Source organism: Balaenoptera physalus (genome assembly GCF_965194825.1).
Source record: "Balaenoptera physalus genome assembly, chromosome: X".
In the NCBI taxonomy this organism is placed as follows: domain Eukaryota; kingdom Metazoa; phylum Chordata; class Mammalia; order Artiodactyla; family Balaenopteridae; genus Balaenoptera; species Balaenoptera physalus.
This window is the reverse complement of record NC_138903.1, coordinates 44321387-44343112: the sequence shown is the minus strand read 5'-3', so window position 1 is coordinate 44343112 and position 21726 is coordinate 44321387. Positions and strand designations below refer to the sequence as shown.

The 21726-nt window shown below is 40.3% G+C and overlaps 1 protein-coding gene across 3 annotated transcripts in view; it reads right to left on the bottom strand.

Annotated features, from left to right (window-relative positions):
• Positions 1 to 21522, bottom strand: part of CCNB3 (cyclin B3) — a 65415-nt gene extending 43893 nt beyond the window's left edge. For 2 of the 3 annotated variants that reach the window (XM_082445108.1, XM_082445110.1), the window contains exons 1-5: positions 20590 to 21522; positions 16844 to 16975; positions 14508 to 14594; positions 9600 to 9697; positions 640 to 3640 (exon numbers count right to left, since the gene is read on the bottom strand). In XM_082445108.1, the coding sequence (XP_082301234.1) occupies positions 640 to 3640; positions 9600 to 9697; positions 14508 to 14594; positions 16844 to 16939 (3282 nt within the window). In that variant the 5' untranslated portion in view covers positions 16940 to 16975; positions 20590 to 21522. Of the gene's footprint in view, positions 1 to 639; positions 3641 to 9599; positions 9698 to 14507; positions 14595 to 16843; positions 17494 to 20589 lie in introns of those variants that run through there. The other variant, XM_082445109.1, reaches the window with a different exon arrangement.
• Between the last annotated feature and the right edge of the window lie 204 nt (positions 21523 to 21726).

The following is a 21726-nucleotide window of genomic DNA, read 5'->3' as shown; positions in this document are numbered from 1 at the left end:
GTGTCACCTGTCTTCTTAGGTCCCTTGTTATGTCTCAGTGCTTTGATCTGGCCCAGTTCATCTTCCTGTTAGCCCTTTCCTCCCTTCTACACCTTTAACCAGGTTGTTCTGCCTACAAGAGGGGTCTTTCTTCTCCTGCTTGCCAAATCTCATCCCTTAGTCCTTCCAATTTACAACTTAAAAACCATCTTCCTTGGAAGATGCCTCTGTGAACTTAACCCATCTTTGGCTAAGGTCCAATGTAATGCAGATTGCAATCACTAAGAAAGGCAATTTCCTGAAAGAAATTGTCTAACCACTACTGAAAAGCGTATACATACATACATACATACATACATACATACATATATATATATATATATATATATATATATACATATATATATATATATGTATATGTATATTTACACACACACACACACACACAGTATTCCAGACCTTTGGGGGTATTCCTGGAATAAATACTTTCTAATTGCTCAGGTACATCACTACGCCAATCACGAAGTCAAGAGATTCTACAAGGCCAACTTGATTTAATACCAATTGCTTAGGAAGGCAAAAAAAATCTCTTTGCTAGCAGCCACCTCCAGGACAACAAAGAACACTTCATCTAATTTAAGAAGAAAGAAAGCAGAATACCTCCTTCTCTGATCTCTTGTCCTGAGATGAGAAAGGTTTATTGGAACTGGATTCACAAGTACTGAACTGGCTTGTGGTACTGAACTTGCCCACACTGGACACGGTGACAGTGCTGGACAAGCCTGTTCTAGAGTCAGGGGCAGTGGTGGACACATGTGGGCTGGTTTCAACTTGGAGGTTGATGAAATCTTTGAGAAATGTGTCTTCTTTGTGAGTGAGATTCTTTTGCAAGGCCAATGGCTCCTTGGAAGACAAGTCTTTCTCACTGCTGGGCTTCTCCTGCAAGGCCAAGGGCTCCTTCAGGATAGCCTCCTCCTCAATTGTGGGATTCTCCTGCAAGGCCAAGGGCTCCTCGAAGAGGGTCTCTTTCTCACTCGTGGGCTTCTCCTGCAAGGCCAGGGGCTGCTTAATAAGGGACTCCTCTTCATTGGTGATGTTTTCTTGCAAGGCCAACTGCTTTTTCAAGAGGAACACCTCCCCCTGAGCAGTGGGCTTCTTTAAAGATAATTGCCCCTCTATGCTCACTGCCACCTCAGTGGAGAGCTCTTCCTTCAGAACCAATGGTTTCTTGAAAAGGAATTCCTCTTCAGTGGTGGTTTTCTCCTGCAAAGCCAACAGTGCCTTCAAGGAGTCCTCTTTGTTATCAGTCTTCTTCTGCAAGGCAAAAGACTTCCTGAAGAGGGACTCATCTTTGTTGGTAGGTTTAACATGCAATGAAAATGGCTCCTGAAAGGAGAATTCCTCCTCAGTGGTAGACCTCTCCTCCAAGGTCAACTGCTCCTTAATACATGATTCTTCTTCAGTGGTGATATTCTCCTGCAAGGCCAATGGCTTCTTTGAGAGGGACACCTCTTGCAGAGTGGTGTGTCTCTCTTTCAGTACAGATGGATCCTGGAAGAGGAACTCCTCTTCAGTTGTAGACTTTTTTTTAAAGGGCAACAGCTCCTTAAAGAGTGACTCCTCTTCAGAGGTAGTCTTCTCTATGACCAGTGGCTTCTTTAAGAGGAACGTCTTCCCCTGAGTGATTTGCCTCTTTTTTAAAGATGCCGGTGTCTTGGTAAGAATTGCCTCATCAGTTGAAGACTTCTTCCTAAATGACATTGGCTCCATAAAGGAGGAGTCCTTACCTTCACCAATCATATTCTGCAAGTCCAACTGTTCTTGGAAGATAGGCATCATCATTTGAGTGGTACACTTTTTCTTCTTTAAAGATAATGACTCCTTGGTAGAGACTGCCACATCTGTGGTATGTTTCTTCCTAAATGACACTGGCTCCATAAGAAATTCATCTTTACTGTCTATATTCTCCTGCAATGCCCATAGCTTCTTCAAGAGGGCCAAATCCCCCTGAATGGTGTCCTTCTCTTGCAGTGCAGATGGTTTCTTCAAGAAGGACTCCTCCTCAGTGGCAGGCTTTTTTTTAAAGGATAATGGCTCCTTAATGAGTGACTTCTCTTCAGAAATGGTCTGCAATACTAGTGGCTTGGTCAAACAGGACATCTTACCCTGACTGGTACACTTCTTCTTTAAAGATAACAGCTTATTAGAGGAGGTTGCCTCCTCAATGGTACGCTTCTTGTTAAAAGCCAAAGGCTCCTTTAAAAAGGACTCCTCCTCAGGTGGGGTCTTTTGCAAGACCAACGACTTCTCCAAGATGGACACCTCCTCCTGAGTGGTGTGCTTCTCCTGCAATGCTGATGGCTCTTGGAAAAGGGACTCCTTAGGGGTAGGCTTCTTCTTAAAGGATAACGGCTCCTTAATGAGTGACTTCTCTTCAGAGGTGGTCTTCTGTAATACTAGTGGCTTCTTCAAGCGGTACCTCTTCCCCCGAGTGGTACGCTTCTTCTTTAAAGGTAATGGCTTCTTGGAAAGGGTTGCCTCCTTAGTAGTATGCTTCTTCCTCAAGGAAATTGGGTCCATAAGAAATTCATCTTCACCATCCTTTTCCTCCTGCAATGCCCCTGGCTTCTTCAAAAGGGTAACCTCCCCATCAGTGGTGTGCTTCTCTTGCGACACAGATAGCTCCTGGAAGAGGGACTCCTCCTTAGTGGTAGGCCTCTTTTTAAAGGACAATGACTCCTTAATGAGTGCCTTCTCTCCAGAGATGGTCTTCTGCAATACTAATGGCTTCAAGTGGGCTATCTTCCCCTGAGTAGTGCACTTCTTCTTTAAAGATAATGTCCTTGTGGTGAGGGTTGTCTCCGTTGTGGTAGGTTGTTTCTTAAAAGCCAATGGTTCCTTAAAGATGGAATCCTCTTCAGTGTCGATCTTCTCCTGCAAGGCCAATGATTTCTTCAAGATGGACACCTCTTGTTCAGTGGTGTGCTTCTTTGGCAATGCAGATGGTTCCTGGAAAAGGCACTCCTTCTCAGTGGTAGGCTTTCTCTTAAAAGACAACAGCTCCTTAGCGAGTGACTTCTCTTCAGAGGTGATCTTCTGCAATACTAGTGGCTTCTTCATACAGGACACCTTCCCCTGAGTGGTACACTTTTTCTTTAAAGACAACAGCTTCTTGGTGGGGGTTGCCTCCTCAGTTTTAGGCTTCTTCCTAAAGTTCGTGGGCTCCATAAAGAAATAATCCTCTTCAACATAGACGTCCTGCAAGGCCAACTCTTCCCTCGTGCAGGACTGCTTCCCCTGATGTGTGCACATATTCTTTAAAGATAATGTACTCTTGTTGATGGCTGCCTTCTCAGTTTTATGCTTCTTCCCAAAAGTCATTGGCTCTACAACATCACTGTCAGTCTCCTCCTGCAAGGACAGTGGCTTCTCCAAGAGGGACACCTCCCCCTGATTTGTGCTCTTCTTTAATGACCTCTTGATGAGGATTGTATCCTCAGTAGTGGGTTCCTCTTTTAAAATGAAAGGCTTTTTGAAAAGAGATGCCTCCTCAATAGTGGGTGTCTTGGAGCTGGTAGGTATCTCCAGAATGAGCGGTTTATCTATAATATTTGGTACCATGGTGGTTGAGACTACTACTGGTGAGAGTTCCAGCTTATACCTGTAAAGGAAACAATGTCTGGGTAAGAAGCATGTAGTTCCTAGAATCCTCACCTACCATCTCGTTTTGTCACTATACTTACTAAATGTATGGAAGTGGAAAGGGCTTCAACCCCAAGAGACAGACTAGAGGGTAAAAATCAATGGGTACCATAGTAAATCAACTAAGTAGCACACAGTATAGTTTCTATGACCTAGGTCCCCATACTTTTCTAAAAAAATTTCCCTGAAATCATGTTATTTATGCTTTCTCATATATGATTTATTAACTTTATTTATATACAAAGGCTTTTATTATAATACTTACCACACTGTATGAGTGATTGGCTTATATATGTCTCCCTCACTAGCTGTATTTATTTGTCTTTGTCTATCAGCACCAGGCATCTGATAAAATTCAGGTTGAAATGAATATTGTTTGAAGGCTTATGAGAGAGGATTATAAGAGAGAGGCTTATAAAAGGCTTATAAGAGAGAGTTGGGCTGGTACTTAACGTTCATGGTATCTAACTATATTCCTTTCACTCTAGGCTATTTACAAGATGTTTTCCTAGTGGAGATAATAAAAAAGACCAAAATAAACATTTGTTCACATGTGTCAGATGCAAAGCTTTGTTTTGAATAGGACTGCATATCCAATCAGAGTGACTAACCTGGTGTGACCAAATCTTTGGATGACTAGAAATCAGAATAAGAAAAGGGAGAGAATTAAAGGTAAATACGATCAGTCTGAACAAGAGTAAGTACCTTCAAAAGACTAGATATTATATGATTCCTTTTATATGAAACATCCAGAGGAGACATATCCATAGAGGTATATCCATAACAGAAAATAGGTTGGTGGTTGCCTGAAGCCGGGAAGGGGTAGGGAGGAGGGTAGAAAGGGACTGGGAAAGAGAAGGGACTATGGGTATGAGTTTCTTGGCAGGGGGGTGCTGAAAAAGTTCTAAAATTAGATGGTGGTGATGGCTATACAACTCTATAAATATAATTTTTTTTTTAATTACTGAATTGTTAAAAAAAAAAGAAAAGAAAGTGCCTCAAAAGGTTCCATCTGACCAGATAGGTTCCAGGTGCCTCCTGATGAGAACTTTTAGAAGTAGTCTTCAGATAGTCTAGTTATGATAGAGCATGCATTCTGAGTCTAGACTGCCTGGATCCAAACCCTGGCTCCTCCATTTACTGGCTGGGTGACCTTGGGCAAGTTAATGCTCTATGCTTCACTTTTTTCACCTGTAAAATGAGGGTCATAATATTACCTCCTCTATAGAATTATTGTAAAGATTTGAGCAATTGATATGCATAAAAACACTTAAATCATTGTTAGAACAATTACATGCCAATAAATCAGATAATTTAGACAAAATGGACAAATTCTTAGGGAGATACAAACTACCAAAACAGACTCAAAAACAGAAAATCTGAACAGAGCTATAACAAGTAAAGACACTGAATTAATAATCAAAAATTACCCACAAAGAAAAATCTAAGCCCAGATGCCTTCACTGATGAATTCTACCAAACATTTAAAGAAGAACTAATACCAACATTTCATGAACTCAGGAAGAGGTAAGAATAGTTCTCAAGTCATTCTATGAGGCCAATATTATTCTGATACCAAAAACAAAGACATCAGAAGAAAACTCAAGTCTGATATATCTTATGAACACAGATGCAAAAATCCTCCACAAAATACTTGCAAACCAAATCCAGCAGTATATAAAAGGATTATACACTGTGACCAACTAGGATTTATCCCAGGAATGCAAAATTAGTTTAACATCTGAAAATCAATTCATGTTATCACACCATATTAATGGAATAAAAACGAAAGCTAGGGGGCTTCCCTGGTGGTGCAGTGGTTGAGAATCTGCCTGCTAATGCAGGGGACACGGGTTCGAGCCCTGGTCTGGGAAGATCCCACATGCCGCAGAGTGGCTAGGCCCGTGAGCCACAATTACTGAGCCTGTGCGTCTGGAGCCTGTGCTCCGAAACAAGAGAGGCCGCGATAGTGAGAGGCCCGCGCACCGTGATGAAGAGTGGCCCCCGCTTGCCACAACTGGAGAGAGCCCTCGCGCAGAAATGAAGACCCAACACAGCCATAAATAAATTAATTAATTAAAAAAAAAAAAACGAAAGCTACATGACGAGATATCTCAATAGATCTAGAAAAATCATTTGACAAAATTCAATACCTTTTCATGATAAAAGAACTCAACAAACTAGGACTAGAAAGGAGATTCCTTAACTATGAAAGAACATCTATGAAAAACCCAAAGCTAATATCATAGCTAATGGTAAAAGACTGATGTTTTCCTCCTAAGATCAAGGAGAACACAAGGATGTCCAACTCACTTTTTGGGGGGTGGAGGATTTGTCATGTAGTAGTGAATAACTAATATAGCATTGCTGACGCTTTAGAACTGAACCCCTCTGTTCTTTGAATAAAGTACAAACTCTTTGCCATGGTCCATAAGGCCCTGGTGATCTTGCTCCTGCCTGCCTCTCCAAATCCATCTCTTAAAAAACACTGGTATAGGAAGTAGGTATTTAGTGTCTATGATATCTAAAGCCTGGGGTGATCAGAGTAGGCTTCCTCAATAGAGTGACCAACTGTTCTTGTTTGTCTAGGACTGAGAGGGTTCCTGGGATGCAATACTTTCAATGTTAAAACTGGGAAAGTCCTAGGAAAACCAGAATAAGTCGGTCATTCAACTCTTGGATGGTAAGGATGTTCAACTCTGAACACTTCTATTCAACACAGTACTAAAGGTTCTAGCCAGGGCAATTAGACAAGAAAATAAAATAAAAGGGATCCAGATTGGAAAGGAAGAAGTAAAACTACTTATATCAGCAGATGACATAGCCTTATACATAGAAAATCCTAAGGAACCCACACACAAATACTATTAGAACTAATATACAAGTTCAGCAAAGTTCTATGATTCAAGATCAATATACAGAGATCACATGTATTTCTATATCCTTGCAATGAACAACATGAAAATGAAATTATGAAAACAATTCCATTTACAATAGAATCAAGAAGAATAAAATGCTTAGAAATAAATTTAACAAAAGAGGTGAGAAATTTATACTCTGAAAACTACAAAAAAATGTTAAAAGAAATTAAAGATCTAAATAAATGAAAAGACATCCCATGTTCCTGGATTGGAAGACTTAGTATTAAGATGGTAATACTCCCCAAATTGACTTACAGGTTCAAGGCAACTTCTATAAGAATCCCAGCTGGCTTATTAGTAGAAATTGACAAGCTGATTCTAAAATTTATATGGAATTGCAGGGAACCCAGAAGAGCCAAAACAATCTTGAAAAAGAGGAACAAAGTTGGAGGAATCACACTTCCCAATTTCAAAACACACTACAGACCAACAATAATCAAGATAGCATAGTACTGGCATAATGAAAGACATGTAGGTCAATGGAATAAAATTGAGAGTTCAGAAATAAACACATTTACAGTCAGCTGATTTTCAACAAGGGTGCCAAGACAATTAAGTGGAGAAAGATTAGTCTTTTCAATAAATGGTGCTGAGGCAACTGGATATCTATCAATACATGCAAAACAATGAAGTTAGACCCCTAACATACACCAACAATAAAAATTAACTCAAAATGGATCAACAATCTAAATTAAGAGTTAAAACTTTAAAACTCTAGAAAGAAAAAAATCTTAAAAGTAAATGTTCATAACCTTGGATTTGGCAATGATTTCTTAGATTATGATACCAAAAGCATAAGCAACAAAAGAAAAAATAAATTGGATTTCATTACAATTAAAAATATTTATGCCTCAAGGAACACCAAGAAGAAAATGAAAAGACCTACAGAATGGAGGAAAAATACTTGCTAATCATAAATCTGATCAGGGACTTGTATCTAAATTATATAAAGAATTCTTACAACTCAATAATAAAAAGATCAATAACCAAATATTTTAAATCGGCAAAGGATCTGAGTAGACATTCCTCCAAAGAAGATATGCAAGTAGCCAATAAGCACATGAAAGATTCCCAAATCATTAGTCATCAGAGAACTGCAAATCTAAACCACAATGGGATACCATCCCACACTCACTAGAATGGCCATTAAAAAAACAAAAAACAAAAAACAAACAAACAAACAAAAAAACCCCAGAAAATGGCAAGGATGTGGAAAATTCAAAACCCTCATCCACTGCTGGTAGGAATGTAAGATAGTGTAACCACTATGGAATACAGTTTGGCAGTTCCTCAATGAGTTCAACATAGAATTACCATATGACCCAGCAATTACATTTCTAGTTACATATGCAAAAGAATTAAAAACAGGTGTTCAAGCAAAAACTTGTACACAGGTGTTCATAGCAGCACTATTCACAATAACCAAAAGGTGGAAACAATTCAAACATTCATCAACTGATGAATGGATAGACAAAATATGGTACATCCATACAATGGAATATTATTTGGCAATAAAAGAGGATGAAGTACTGATACCTGCTACAACATGGATGAACCCTTAAACATTATGCTGAGTGAAAGAAGCCAGATACAAAAGACGATACATTGTACAATTCCATTTCTGGGAAACGTCCAGTATGGATAAATCTATAGAGACAGAAAGTAGACTAGTGGTTGCCTACAGGTAGGGAGGACTGAGAGGTGGCAGCTAAAGGTAGAGTTCCTTTTGGGGTTGATGAAAATATGCTAAAATTCACTGTGGTGATGGCTGCATAACTCTGTGAATATACTAAAAACCACTGAATTGTACATTTTAAGAGGGTGAATTGTGTATGTGAATTATATCCTAATAAAGCTGTTACCAAAAAAAAAAAAAAACCACTTAGAATAATGTGTGATTACAGTAAACTCTCAATAGATGTTAGCTATTAGCTCTAGCACTATTATTAGGGTCCATTTCACTGAACTCTGAATGAGGACAAGAATGTTTATGGCATTTTGTGAGGATTTCCCTGCTAAAGTCAGAATGGTGAAAGAAATTCAAAAGAAAATAACACAGGGAATTAAGGTCAAAATACACACGCAAATCCCAGGAATTTCATTTCAGCAAGAAACTGAGTAGGGCTAAATGCTAATCTTCTGGTATGATTTCTTTCTGCTGGGTAATTAGCAAAGTGTCCTGTGGACCTGGCATGTTAATTTTTTGGAGTTCCCCAAACTTTTCCCCTTACCATTTGGAACCCATGCTTAGCCGGGTTATAGCTATCTAGCTGATCTATTCTATTCTTCCAGAAAGAAGTAATTCCCACTGGAATGAGGAGAGGATATAAAAAGGTCTCACTCCACTTTCTAACTCTTCTTCTAATAGAAATTTTCCTAGGAGTAAATCCTTTTCCCGATCCTAGATGAGAATACTCCTATCTACTTGCAGAACCTGTGATCAGTTCCCTATAACAGCTGGAAAACACACATTTTTGGCCTAAGGAGATAGTAATTTCTCTACAGTAACAAGGAACAAACCTCCCCCTAAGGGTTCTAATGGGATAAGCAGACTGGCAAGCTATCAGCCAGCTGCTGAGAATCCCCTGAAAAGTTAGGTTGCCTCCACACTCTCAACCACAGAGTAGCTCAGTCAAGGACTGAAGTACTAAAATAGAGAAAAGATGAGCACAAGACCTTTTGGCAAATTCCTCAATGACAACAGCTCTTTCAATATGCACACACCATGTAGGTGGGTGACAGAGGGAAAGAGGGAGAGGGAGAGGGAGAGGGAGAGAGGGGGGCAGAGAGAGGGAGAGAGAAAGATTGGGGGTGGTGGTGAGATGAGGCCTGTAATTCTTCAGCAATTTAGTCCATCTAAGCACCCAGAGTTAATGTAGTACTCACCACTGTAGCTCACTAAAAATGTTCTCAATGGGGACAAAAGGCAGTCAAAAGGATGTCACACCCTCTCCTTTACCATATAAAACAATGCCATCTGAGTCCCCTCGTACTCACCCACGAGCAGGTGTGTTCCTGTTTATCTTCTTGGAAACATCTTTAACAAACTCATTACTGGCTTCCTTCTTGGGCTTGGCAGGTTGACTTTGAGAAGCCTGCAAGAAAAAAAAAAAAGGTGGGGGGGCTGGTCTGGAGGAGGAAGCAAGGAAATGGAGAGAGAGAGAGAACCTCAAATTACCCAATAGGTGGTTCTCATAGGAAGGTCCTGACACACATCCACACCCTGGACACCTTGTTTGGGTGTTCCCAGGAACATTGATCAAAACATCTTACAACCAGTATGGTACTGGTGCCAACTAGTCATGATGGAAGCTGGCAGTACAGTAGTCCTGGTGCATATTAGCTAAATAGCAGCCCTAAGTGATTTCAAGATACATATGATGTAGTTCTGATCTCCAATGTCAGGTATACTGGCTGGCAAATTCTCAAAAAGATGTTTTGTAAACATCACATTCCATTTTGACCCCATAAGATATTTAGAGGGGGGAAAAGGCAATATAACTGGCTTTGCTGCCTGAGTATACCAAGATCAACTAGCTTTTCAGGATAGACCTCTAATACAACACTACCTGTGATACATCTATCCCATCTCACTGAGGGGATATTTATTTAACATGGGGCTCTGGGGAGCTCCACCAGAAACTCTAATCATGACTAATTCTATTAAACAGTAGAAGAGATCATGGGACTGTGAATAATGTCAATAAAAATAATCTTAAAGGTTATGCCTTTAAAATGAAACAAACTGAATCTAATTATATTCCAAATAAATACCATAACCACACTGAAGGATAAAAGAAAGAAAACAGAAGGAAATACAAGATAATAAACAACTAATCCAAGTAAACACAGACTATACACCCTCACCATATACATCCTCAGTCAGGATGCATTTGTGGGATGGTGGAGAATATTGCAAATAAATCTGGAACTCTTTTTAGTAGGTGTGTTTATTATGGTGGTGTGAAAGAAGTAATTCTGAAACTCTTTTAGATGTATTATAGTATTGAGTAAATGTGTTGATGATCTTGGGAACCATGGTTCTCATTGTAGAGAAGGAACATATAAACACGGATTGAGGAATACAAGAAAGAACCCTGTACGTTTTGGAATGGGAGCTGTGTGGACTCATGATTTCTTAAATAGGTATATGTGTATATACATCTGAGTATACAGGAGTGTATGTATTTGTATATATAGATATATGTGTATATATATATATATGTTTAAGTACAGATATGTGTGTATCTATATGTATATATACATGCAGACATTTCCTAACTCTGTCTGCAGAAAGGGCAGAAAAAGCAGACACCCCAGTAGCACACCTAGCACTGAGATCTTGGTCTCTAATACCATTCCCCACTAAAAGGAACAGGAATTCTTCACAGAAATGGTTGACTCCATGGCAATAAAATAGGTACAAGAACATCCTGGAACATCCTGTTATGCTGGAAAGAAAATGCTCAAAAAATGATGATAGTATGTCACAAAGACACAGTAGTCAGATTAAAGGGGACCCTAGTGACCAAATCTGGGACAATTTGAGCACCAAAATAATAAAATACAATACTGAACAACAAACCACTGAAAAAATAGGAATTCATAAGTCTATACCAATAATAAATAAACAGGGAAGAAGGGAGGCCTCTGCTTGTAGACTGGTAAATGGGGAACAAGTGCTAGAGTTGGAAAAATCATCATAAAGATTGTGTTAGGCAAAAATCATCAATGAATGCTAAATCTAGGGGACATTTTGATGAAGAGTGGCTATTTGGAGGCTCTTAAGAGTGTGTCCCACAGATTATTAGTGGCAAGAGGAAAAAAAATAAACAGTAATTATACAGCGGAGAAGCCAGACAACATCTTGACTGGGTGATCAAAATTAACCTCACCAATGAGGGACAGATGGATGTCGTGTGCCTCCAGATGTGATACTCTAAGGACAGAACATCACCTACACAATACTCCAGCCAAGCGTATATAACATCAATCTAATCACATGGAAACATCAGACAAACACAAAATGAGGAATGTTCTATTTTTAAAATGGGGGGTTGGGTCGGACTGTATTCTTCAAAAATATCATAAAAAACAAAGAAAGGCTATGGAAGTGTTCCAGATTAAAAGAAGCTAGAGACATGACAAGTAAACGACCCTAGACTGGATCCTTTACTGGAGGGGGAAAAATGCTTATAACATTGACTTTACAAAGTCAACGGAAAAAAATTGGAATATGGACAACAGATTACATAAAAACACTATATCAGTGTAAATTTATAAAGTTGTTGACTGCACTGTGTTTATATAAGACTATTTCTCTGAAGAGAAATAGTATATAGAGACTCTTTCTCTATATACGCTGAAATACCCTAAGTATTTCATGGTAAAGGACCATGATGTATGTAAGCAGATAGGATAAAATGTTAGTAATACGTGAATCTAGGTAAACAGCATATGTGTGTTCTTTGTACTGTTTTTTATTTTTGCAACTTTTCATAAATTTGAAATTATTTCCAAATGAAGTATAAAAGAATTATGCCTTTGTATCATCGTATCATAATAAGCAACTACAATCCAACAGGGAATTCTTTCTTAGGCCCTCAGGTTGTTGTCCACTTCTGCTCTTCAAAGAGCTTGACACAGTTTGCATTTTAATTTCACCTAAGGTTTTACAGACTCCTTGTGTGTCCAGCTGAGATCCAGAATTGGAAAAGATGTGCGTTCTTGGCAGGAGAGAGGTGGAGACCCTAATCCCCAGGGTGAAACTTTCAACTTGCCATGTGTGAAGGTTCAAAGCACTAATATTTTCAGATCTAAGCTCAAGGGGACCTTTACCAGTATCTCCCCATAATTCTTTCACCAAAAAATAGGAAAATAGAGATGAGAATCCTACTGACAAAAAATAATTTAGGAAATAGACTTTATCTCCTCATCCACTGGCTTTGGACCAGCTCTAACAAATCAAAAGTCCTTCCCATGCTGAAAGGATAAAGGAGAGGGGGGAAAAGAACACTCACAGCAGACTAACTAATTAAAACAGATCAGCTCTTTTGGCAAGCCAGGACCTCACTGTGGTGAATGTTGAGGAGAAGACAGATATGGGGACATGTAAATGAAGTAATACTGACAGGAAGAAGCAAATCGTCATAAAGGAAATCCCCAAAGTTCAGAGAGAAAGGAGTCCTCAACCCTCAAAGAAATGAGCTCAGACGTCTGCAGAAATGCCCAACCCTGGAATGGCTTAGGTACACTGTAATGATGGAACTTTGTCTGGAAAGCACCAAAGACCATTCAAGGTGACCAGAACTTGAACGCAAAAGGGATACGGGCTTTCTGAGCTTCTGAAAAGCTAGAGGCAGAGATACTGCTCAGGGATGCCTTGCTTCCCCAACCCTGGACAGGTATGTGGCCTAACAGATGTTGAATTCAGTTGGAGAATCAGGAGGGTCCTAGCATGTGTTTCCTATTAATTTATTTGTGTTTGTTCTCTATGAATGATGATATAAACTTCACGAAAAAAAAAGGACTGAGACATGGCAGGAAAGTTTTTCATATGTGGTTAGACTTTGCTTTGCACAGTGTCACTGGACTCCCATCAGGGACTCTGGAGGCCAAGGGAAGCTACATTAAGATGGGCTGCATCTGCTCCTGATTTGTGTGGCTACCTTATTTCAACCAAGTTTCTAGAGCCATGGTTAAATAAGTCAGGAAATGAATCTAACCTTACAGGTCTGTGTGGGAGGTAGCTCTTTCAACCAATCTAGAGTAAATCTGATTATGCAGGAAGCTGTAACACAATCATACATGTTGTAATCTGCATAGGGAAAAGACTGTTTTAGCACAAAGGTGGTCACATAGCATCTAAAGAGCAGAGATACAAAGGGGAGAACTTTGCCAATGCTTATCCAATCCTGCCCAAGGGGGTAAAATATTATCTAGCAGATGTAAGAATTCTGGTAGCCACAGAAGGACACTATTATAGAGGGCAGGATAGAGTTCACTAGGGTTCTCTGTATCCTAGATGAAAAAGACTTCAAAACCAACACTGGGCAAGTCTTTATCTGTGAAGTGGAGATAATTATAGTATCTGCCTCAAAGGATTTTATGAGGATTAAGTGAGTGGATACAGGGAAAAATGCTTAGAATAGTGCCTGACACGTGGTAAACACTCAGGAGACATCAGTTACTATTATTTTCTAAGACCAAAGATTACCTCTGACTCAATTCTATATTCAGTTAGTAACTTTCTAACTAGTAAATTTGATTTTCTTTGCTGGCGCCTTAATAACACCAGAAGGGAGGTAACTCGGAAGTGAACTCAAGAATTCTAGCCAAAACTGAGTTTCTAGATCTCCTTAGTTGAAAACCAGATCATGGAACTGTGGTCATCAACGGTTCTGTACATCAGAGGACATTTTTGATTGTCACTATGACTGGGGTGCTGCTGGAACTTAATGCTAGGGACCAGGAATGCTGGCTGAAGTCAGTCGTACACAATAGAAAAACTTTCCTGTTCAAAATGCCCACAGTGCTTGAATTGATGAACACTGCCCTAGACTACAATGAATCTACCAGAGTACTTGCCTCCAAGGCCTACGCAACCAGCTGAGCCACCTCTGGACTTTATCTAAATGCAAGATCCCAAAGTTCTCATATTTGTCTACAATTTTGTATCTCATAATCACTCTGCTGCTTCCAGAGAGCTCCATCAATTAATCCAGATGGTATGTGCCAGCAGAAGAGCCACTGCAGTTTCTGAAATTGGGTCATTGATTCCAAATAAAATTGGCTCTCAACATTCTAGAGAGGGTCAGAGTTTGGTAAACTGGAAAGGTCCCTCAAGGAAGAGGTTGTCTAAACCTTATGCGACACCATGGCAGAGGATTGGACTGGCATACTCACGTTGGTGAGATCTTCAAAAGCTGACCTCTTTTTCAGTGGTCCCTGAGGTGAAGATGGAGATATCTTTGCTTGGTAATTCTCCTCTCTCTAAAAAAGTAAAAGAGGTAAATGCGTATATCCAATTGTGAGCAGTCTTTTCAGGGACTTCAGGTCATCTTTGGGGCTCAGGCGGGGAATGGCTGAATCTCCAAGCAACTGCAGACGCCTATAATAAACCCCAATAAACTACAACAAAAGGAAATTTTGGCACCCACTGCTTAGAGAGTCCCTGAAGGAGATAATCATTGATGATAGGGACAAGGCTGGGAGGAGAAAAGATGACTGTCAGTGTAACTCTCAGAATGAGCAAACTAGCTTGGTGAAGCCAATTTTCTCTCTTACTCCTCTCCTATTTATGGCTATACTAGCCAAGATTAACCATCACCACCCCCACCACCCTGCAACTCCCACTCATTCCTTTAATATGGACGTTCCCAGGTAAATTAGTTCAATAATTTAACAAAACTTAAGTGTCTCTTACGTTAAGTAGTTGATTTAAGACATTCTCAATAAGGACAATAACACACGTACCTAGATACTGATCCAGGATCAGCTCTTTATTAGCTATCGACCTCGCACAAGTCACTTAGTTTCTGAGACTCAATTTCCTCATCAGTAAAATTGGGATAATGACCTACCTCATTTGAGGATCAAATAAGAGAAAACATGTTTTTTAAAAATCTATATAAACTGTAAACGGGCAGAAATAGTATTTTAAAAGTATATAGTCCAATATGTTTTTAAACCTCATAGGGAAAATTCTGTACTTTAAGAAAGGAGTTTGGTAATTCATATTAATCCCTTTTAGTGTATACAAGGGAGAGATGGGGGAAAGGAGGAAGGGTGAATATTTTGGATCAAAGGGAGTTTCCTTTCTAGGTAGTGTTTATCTACACATGCCTTACCCCACTCCCAAATGAGCAAGACTATCTCTGTGGGGTTAGAGGTTAAGGTAAATCACGCTGTAGGGTTTTTCTGTTCCCTAACAGTTTTTATTTGGTGAAAGTCTCCTAAGTATCAGATTTCCTTTATGAATTGAGAACCCTGCCCTACCTATGTCAGAGAGTTGTTAATAATATGAAGCAGAACATTGAGGTCCGACCATTTATTTTCCCTGTTCTCTATTTACATCATGGACAGTTAGTACATGACACAGTAAGTGATTAGAAATTTAGAGAACTGGATTCATATTACAATAGAACAATCTAGCACAGTGGAGCAATCCTGAAAGAGCTGAGAAGAATTACTTCTGTTTTTTAATTGATTAAGCTAAGAAATAAGTAAACTATTAGTCTCTTATCTAGTTCATGATAAATAATCCTAGTGGAAATAATTAGCAAAAATAAATTAGTATTTTCTCTCAAATTGGCTAAGAAATTAACTGTTGGCCTGTTATCCAATTCCTACTTAATATTACTGGTAGAAATAACCAGCCCCAAATAAAATCAATGGGTAAAACTGAACTCAATAAAATTTATATTTGCAAAATGTGCCCTGAGAGAGTTGGATTTGGAAAAATAACGGCCACAAAAGAAAACTTACAGTGGCAGAACTCTAATCAGAAAATTTGATATGGACAAAAATCTGATCAATGTATCAAATCTTTCTTGCCAAATTTACATAGGAAAAACACATTTGGCCCCTCTAAGAAAATCATTTCAGTGAGACAAAAATGAAAATGATTAGAAAGTGTTTATCTGTGCTGAGAGAAAACCAATCAAGGAAAATAAATTGGCCTAATGATGTTTGCTCCAGGAAATACTCTCTTAATGACAATTCATCAGGTTAGTAAAATTCTGATTAAAATATGAATGATGAGGAACATAGAACATCGCAGGGTCGGAATGACAAACTATCCACAAGGTCAAAACAGCAGGCTCAAAATGGGCCCATTCTTCAAATTTAATAGCTGTAAAAAGCATTATAATACGTTTGTTGACCTAATCTTCATACTCTCCCCAGGATGTACCAAGCAGCCACCTGGCAAGGTGCTTTGAGCATCTCAGAGAAAGTAAGAGTATAGATGTGATCACTAATGAGAACTGAGTATTTTTTGCTTTGGAAGGTTATGGAGAACGGCCTTCATCTTAGCCATGCATTTACGGGAAAGAAGAGTTGACACTTTCTCCCTAAGTCCTAATTTGCTGGTCTTCTCCAACTACAAGGTCTGCCACCCTTTCCCACTTTCTCAGATTAAACCACACATATTTCAAAAGATGTAGGGATGAGGATAGGGACTGAACAAACGCAGGAAGAGCTTATTTGAAACACTGTTGGGAGGGACAGCTTGCTCTAACCTTTTCAGATGGGCCATGATCACTGGGCACAATTTTGCTGGACTGAGATTTCTTAGTCTCACGTCTGGAGCGCTGGGGTGGTAGTGGCAGTGGCATTTCTTATGGATTCAGCAGCATCTATCCAAGGCAGGGCTGCAATCAGAAAAGGACTCTTTAAAACACCATTCACCAGAAATATCAGAATTCTCTGGAGATCCTTGAGAAAACCCAGTCTCTCTATAGCATCCCTAGGAGAAAACATACTTTGATTTAAGCAGATCTGGGCTCAAATCTTGGTTCTACCACACTTAACCATGGGCAAGTGACTTAAACTCCCTAGGCTTCAGTTATCTCATCTGTAAAATGGAGATAAGTATACGTACCTCTGCAGGGCACTGTTCAAATTAAATGAGATACTCTATGTAAAAAGCTCAGTACAGTGCCTGCCACCCCCTGTGGGCACTGGGACTGTGGCCTAGCCCCTAGTTTAGCCTAGGAACACTGGGGACAAATTAACAGTTTTGCATTGAAAATAATCAAGAACATGACAGATCATATAGTATGGAGGCTCGCTGGTAGGGTTAATGTTCTTTAAAAGGCATGGGGTCCTGGCCACAGCAATTATAATGATGCTACAGAGAAGGCAAAAGAATACACTGCACACACACACACACACACACGTATGCACAATAGGCCAGAGGGTATTCAAAGGCTGCATTCAATCAAGAAACTGTAATCCAGTTCCAGACACCCAGTAAGAAAAAAATCAAATCAAATCAAAAGATAACAACAGAAGGAACTAACTTGTTGAAAATCACTTGACATAAAAATTTAACAGTCATTACAGACCTTGGGAGAGTCCTACCTTCACCCCATCTCAGTGTGGGATCCCATTCTACATTCCTTAAATTTCTTTTAGTTTGTGAGTTCCCAATAGTATGATATACTTATGTATCTTACAAGCAAATACATAATTAGGAGGAATCAGCTCTTGGATATCCAAGAGACCCTTCCCACTCAAATACAACTGCCCTTCCAACCCCACCCATATTCAGTGTCCAAGTTCAACTGCATTTGACAAAGAACAGGCTTCCATAAGAGAGACCCTAAAGGCAATGCACCAGATACTTCAGGCAATGGAGATACAAACACAAATAAATCATGTATCTTACCCTAGAAGTATTCACAGGCACAGCTCTAACAGTAACATAAAAATATGACAAATGATTTAAAAATGGTAGATAAAAAGTACTTTAGAAACATAATGGAAAGTCAGTAATCTTGTGGGAGATTCCATCTGGACTTAAACGACAAAAAGGTTCCCAAGTAGACAGGGGAGCTTTCCAGGCAAAGAAAGCCTGAGCCTAGGCGGAGGCTTGAACATGCAGAGCACAGCAAGTCTGGGAACATCCAAACTTGCCTGGAGTGTGGAGTATAAAGAATGCGTTGGGGAGGAGTTAGAAAGAGGCTGCAAGCTAGGCTGGGGCCACGCTGGTAAGACTGCAGAGAAGACTGCAGTTTGAGGGGAAGGTTTAAGAAAGAAGAAAGGCTAACTTGGGCTTTGCTTTGGATGGAGAATATTAAACATTTTGTTGGCAAGGAAAAGTCAGTACAAGTATGTGCCTTCACATTTACTATGTCAGTTAATCCTCCCAACAAAACTGTGAGGGTAAGCAGGGCAAGTACAATTCTTTCCATTTTATAGTCCCAGATGAGTTAAGTGACTTACTACACAGGACAAATTATTAAGCAGCATAGAATACCCAGCTCTTTCCAGGGCTCTTTTCTAAAATACCATGAAGTCTCTCTGATTGTATGCAAAAAAGATTCCAAAATAGCCCACAGCCCAAAGTGAAAGGCCATAGTGTGGTAGTATAAGGAGTAATGAGGAGTTAGAATGAACACAGACTTTTTTTTAAGAAGCAACTGGGCTCCTAAATCAGCCAACTTAGCATCTTAGAGCCTCAGTTTCCTCATTTGCAAAAGAGCTATACCACCTCTTACTTGCAGAGGTATTGTGTGGCTCAAATGTAAATTTGTATGTGCAAAGCTTAACCTGGTAAGTACTCAGAATAAATGGTGCGTCTTATTCTCCTTCTCTTCCTCCAAATCCAAACCTATTTTCCATCTCATCCCTCAAAACTCAGCCAAGCAGCAATAAAGCTAAATTGAGTGAACCCACCCTTAACTGCACTGTATGAAAACCACTCACTCCACTATTATTATTCACATCTCATACAATTTTTTATGGATGACCAAAGACTCATGTTCTGAAATCTTTATCTTTCAAGCGGAAAGAAAAAATCAAACTGGAGTCAACAGGCCAGAAAACTTTCAGCTGATGACATCACAGGTTGACTAAACCTCAGAGAAAATAAGGTTTTTCAGATGATGGTCATGTATCACCTTCATTATCCTGAACAATAATCACTTGCTTTGGGGGACACAGACACCGACTTAAGTAACTAATTTCCCCGCCACTAGGTAGGGGGAGGGGATTGACACCACCAGAAACATGCTTTCATAAAAGGACACTCTGCAGAAGACTCTCAACTTCTACCACCTACAGAACCCTTAGCCTTACTTGGACAAAAAAATTAAAATCCTTTCTACTTTCCAGACTTTCCATCTCCCCTACATACACACTGATGAGTGTTGAAGACTCTATTGGGCATCCCAGAGCTGGTGCTGAAACCCACACAGGGGCAAGTTGGCTTGTTTAGAAGCCCAATTGCTCAGAGTCCAAAACTGTAGATCAAGACAATCTCAGGAAACAGCAGCGACTTCTTTTCATATATAAAGGCAGGTTACAGACAGCAAGACACTGGGGAGAGAAAGCAGCATGGTGTCAATGAAAGCAGCACTGAGCTGGGAAGGATGCCTAGGCTCTAGTTCTAATCCTGCCCTAGCTGGCTGAGTGACACTGGACAGGTCCCTTTTCCCTCTCCAGGCCTCCTTCCCCCACCTAATAAAATGAGATAGTGGGACCAGAGTCTCCTCGACATTTAGACCATGGTCAATGGACCAGCAATATTAGCATCACCTGGGAGCTTGTTAGCAATTTAAAATCTCAGGCCCCGAGGTAGGCCTTACCAAATCAGGAAGTGCAAGCTAATAACCCCAGGTGATCTGTAGGCACTTTAAAGTTTAAGAAGCACTGTTCTAGGATCCCTTCAACTTCTGACATTCTAGGATTCCAAGAGGACCACAGCAGAGAGCAGTGGAAAGCCAGAGTTGGAGAGGTTTGAGGTGGTGATGATAGAAGAGAGCCAGTGGAGACGACAAGGGAGGAAGGACACATGTGTCCATCTTCCTTCATATCCTTCAACCTGTAGTTCAAAAGACATCCCTCAAGTAGCATTCTCTAGCTTAAATATGTCTTGCGGATGAAATTGATCCTGCACAGTTTCGCTTGTGAAAAGACGTTACGTAAATGTACTCTGATTCAGGCATGTGTACTGGTAGCTCCATTTAAAAGCTGAGACCCAGTTTTGGTTTTTTGTTGTTTTTGCTTGTTGGTTTTTTTGGTTTGTTTTTTTGCTTTGCCATCTCACCCACTAATACACACTCCCTCCCCAACCTCGTACAGGGCTCTCTCCGAAGACTGCTGACTGACAGGAAAAAGCAAAGGTTTCGTGTCAGGGATCCCATGCATCCCGGCAAAAGAAGACAGTGAGTTACAAGGGACTGCAGTGAGGCTCAAGGACCCACCCGCGTGCGACACAACCGGACATTCAAGCGGGCAGTACAAGTTCAAAGGTGCCTACCTCATATCGAGATTGAGGGCAGAAGAGGAAAGACCACGGACGCAGTCCTAGCCCAGGAGAGGCCCGGGAAATGACCGGAGCTCCGCGTCGCAGCAACCGGCGTCCGTCTCAACTTACCCCCTGCTCTCTCCAATCAGCCCAGCAGAGAATTTTGAAAATTACAGCCCAGGAGGCAGATCAGTGGTGATTGGCCAGCAGGGGCAAATCAGCGTGCAGTTGAGACTTGAGCTCGCCTAGCAAGGAGGGGCGGGGCTGGGTATTTTTAAACTGAACTCTGCAGCTAATTGACTTCACAACGGGGCGTGGTTTCCTGTACCCCTGGTTGCACTGGGCTGGGCTGACAAGCGGGAGTACTGGGTCTCTTTAAAGACTCGTTTTCATTTAAATAATCCTGCTGGAGGATGGCGAGAGCCGCTGCATTATGTAGTGAATTAAAACATTAATATTAATAAGCTTTTGGGAATTCCCTGGCGGTCCAGTGGTTAGGACTCGCCGCTTTCACTGCCCTGGCCCAGGTTCAATCCCTGGTCGGGCAACTAAGACCCACAAGCCCGCGCGGCGCGGCCAAAAGGGGCCTTTGTGAGGGAAGCAGAGCAGAAATTATTGCCCTTATTTTATGGATAGCCCCCAAAGTTCAGAGAGCTAATAGTAGCTAACATTAACTGAGCGCTAGCTCTGTGCTAATTGCTACAAATTGTTTAATTGTTTTCAACACTGTCCAAAAAGGTAGGTACTTTTATTATTGCCGTTTTACAGACAACAAAACTGTAGCTTGCTAACTGCCCAAAGTCACAGTGCTACATTGTGGCAAAGCAAGTAATACAACCGATATGCTCATTCATTTCATTCCTACATTAATTCATTCATTCAACAAATAATTATTGAGCACCTGCTTTGTTCCAGGAGCTAAAAAATATATATATGAGTAACTGACAAAAGACTTGAAGAGTATATAGCCCTGCCCTGTCTTCTGAGGAGGGAAAGAGAGAATGGAGATGCCAGGAATAAAACCTAGGAAGTCCTGCATATACAACAGATACTCTACCACTAAACTACATCTTTACACTTATTATTAGTCCATTCTCCTTTTAGTATCTCATAGCTTCTACATTAAATGGAAAATAGTCACATGATCCC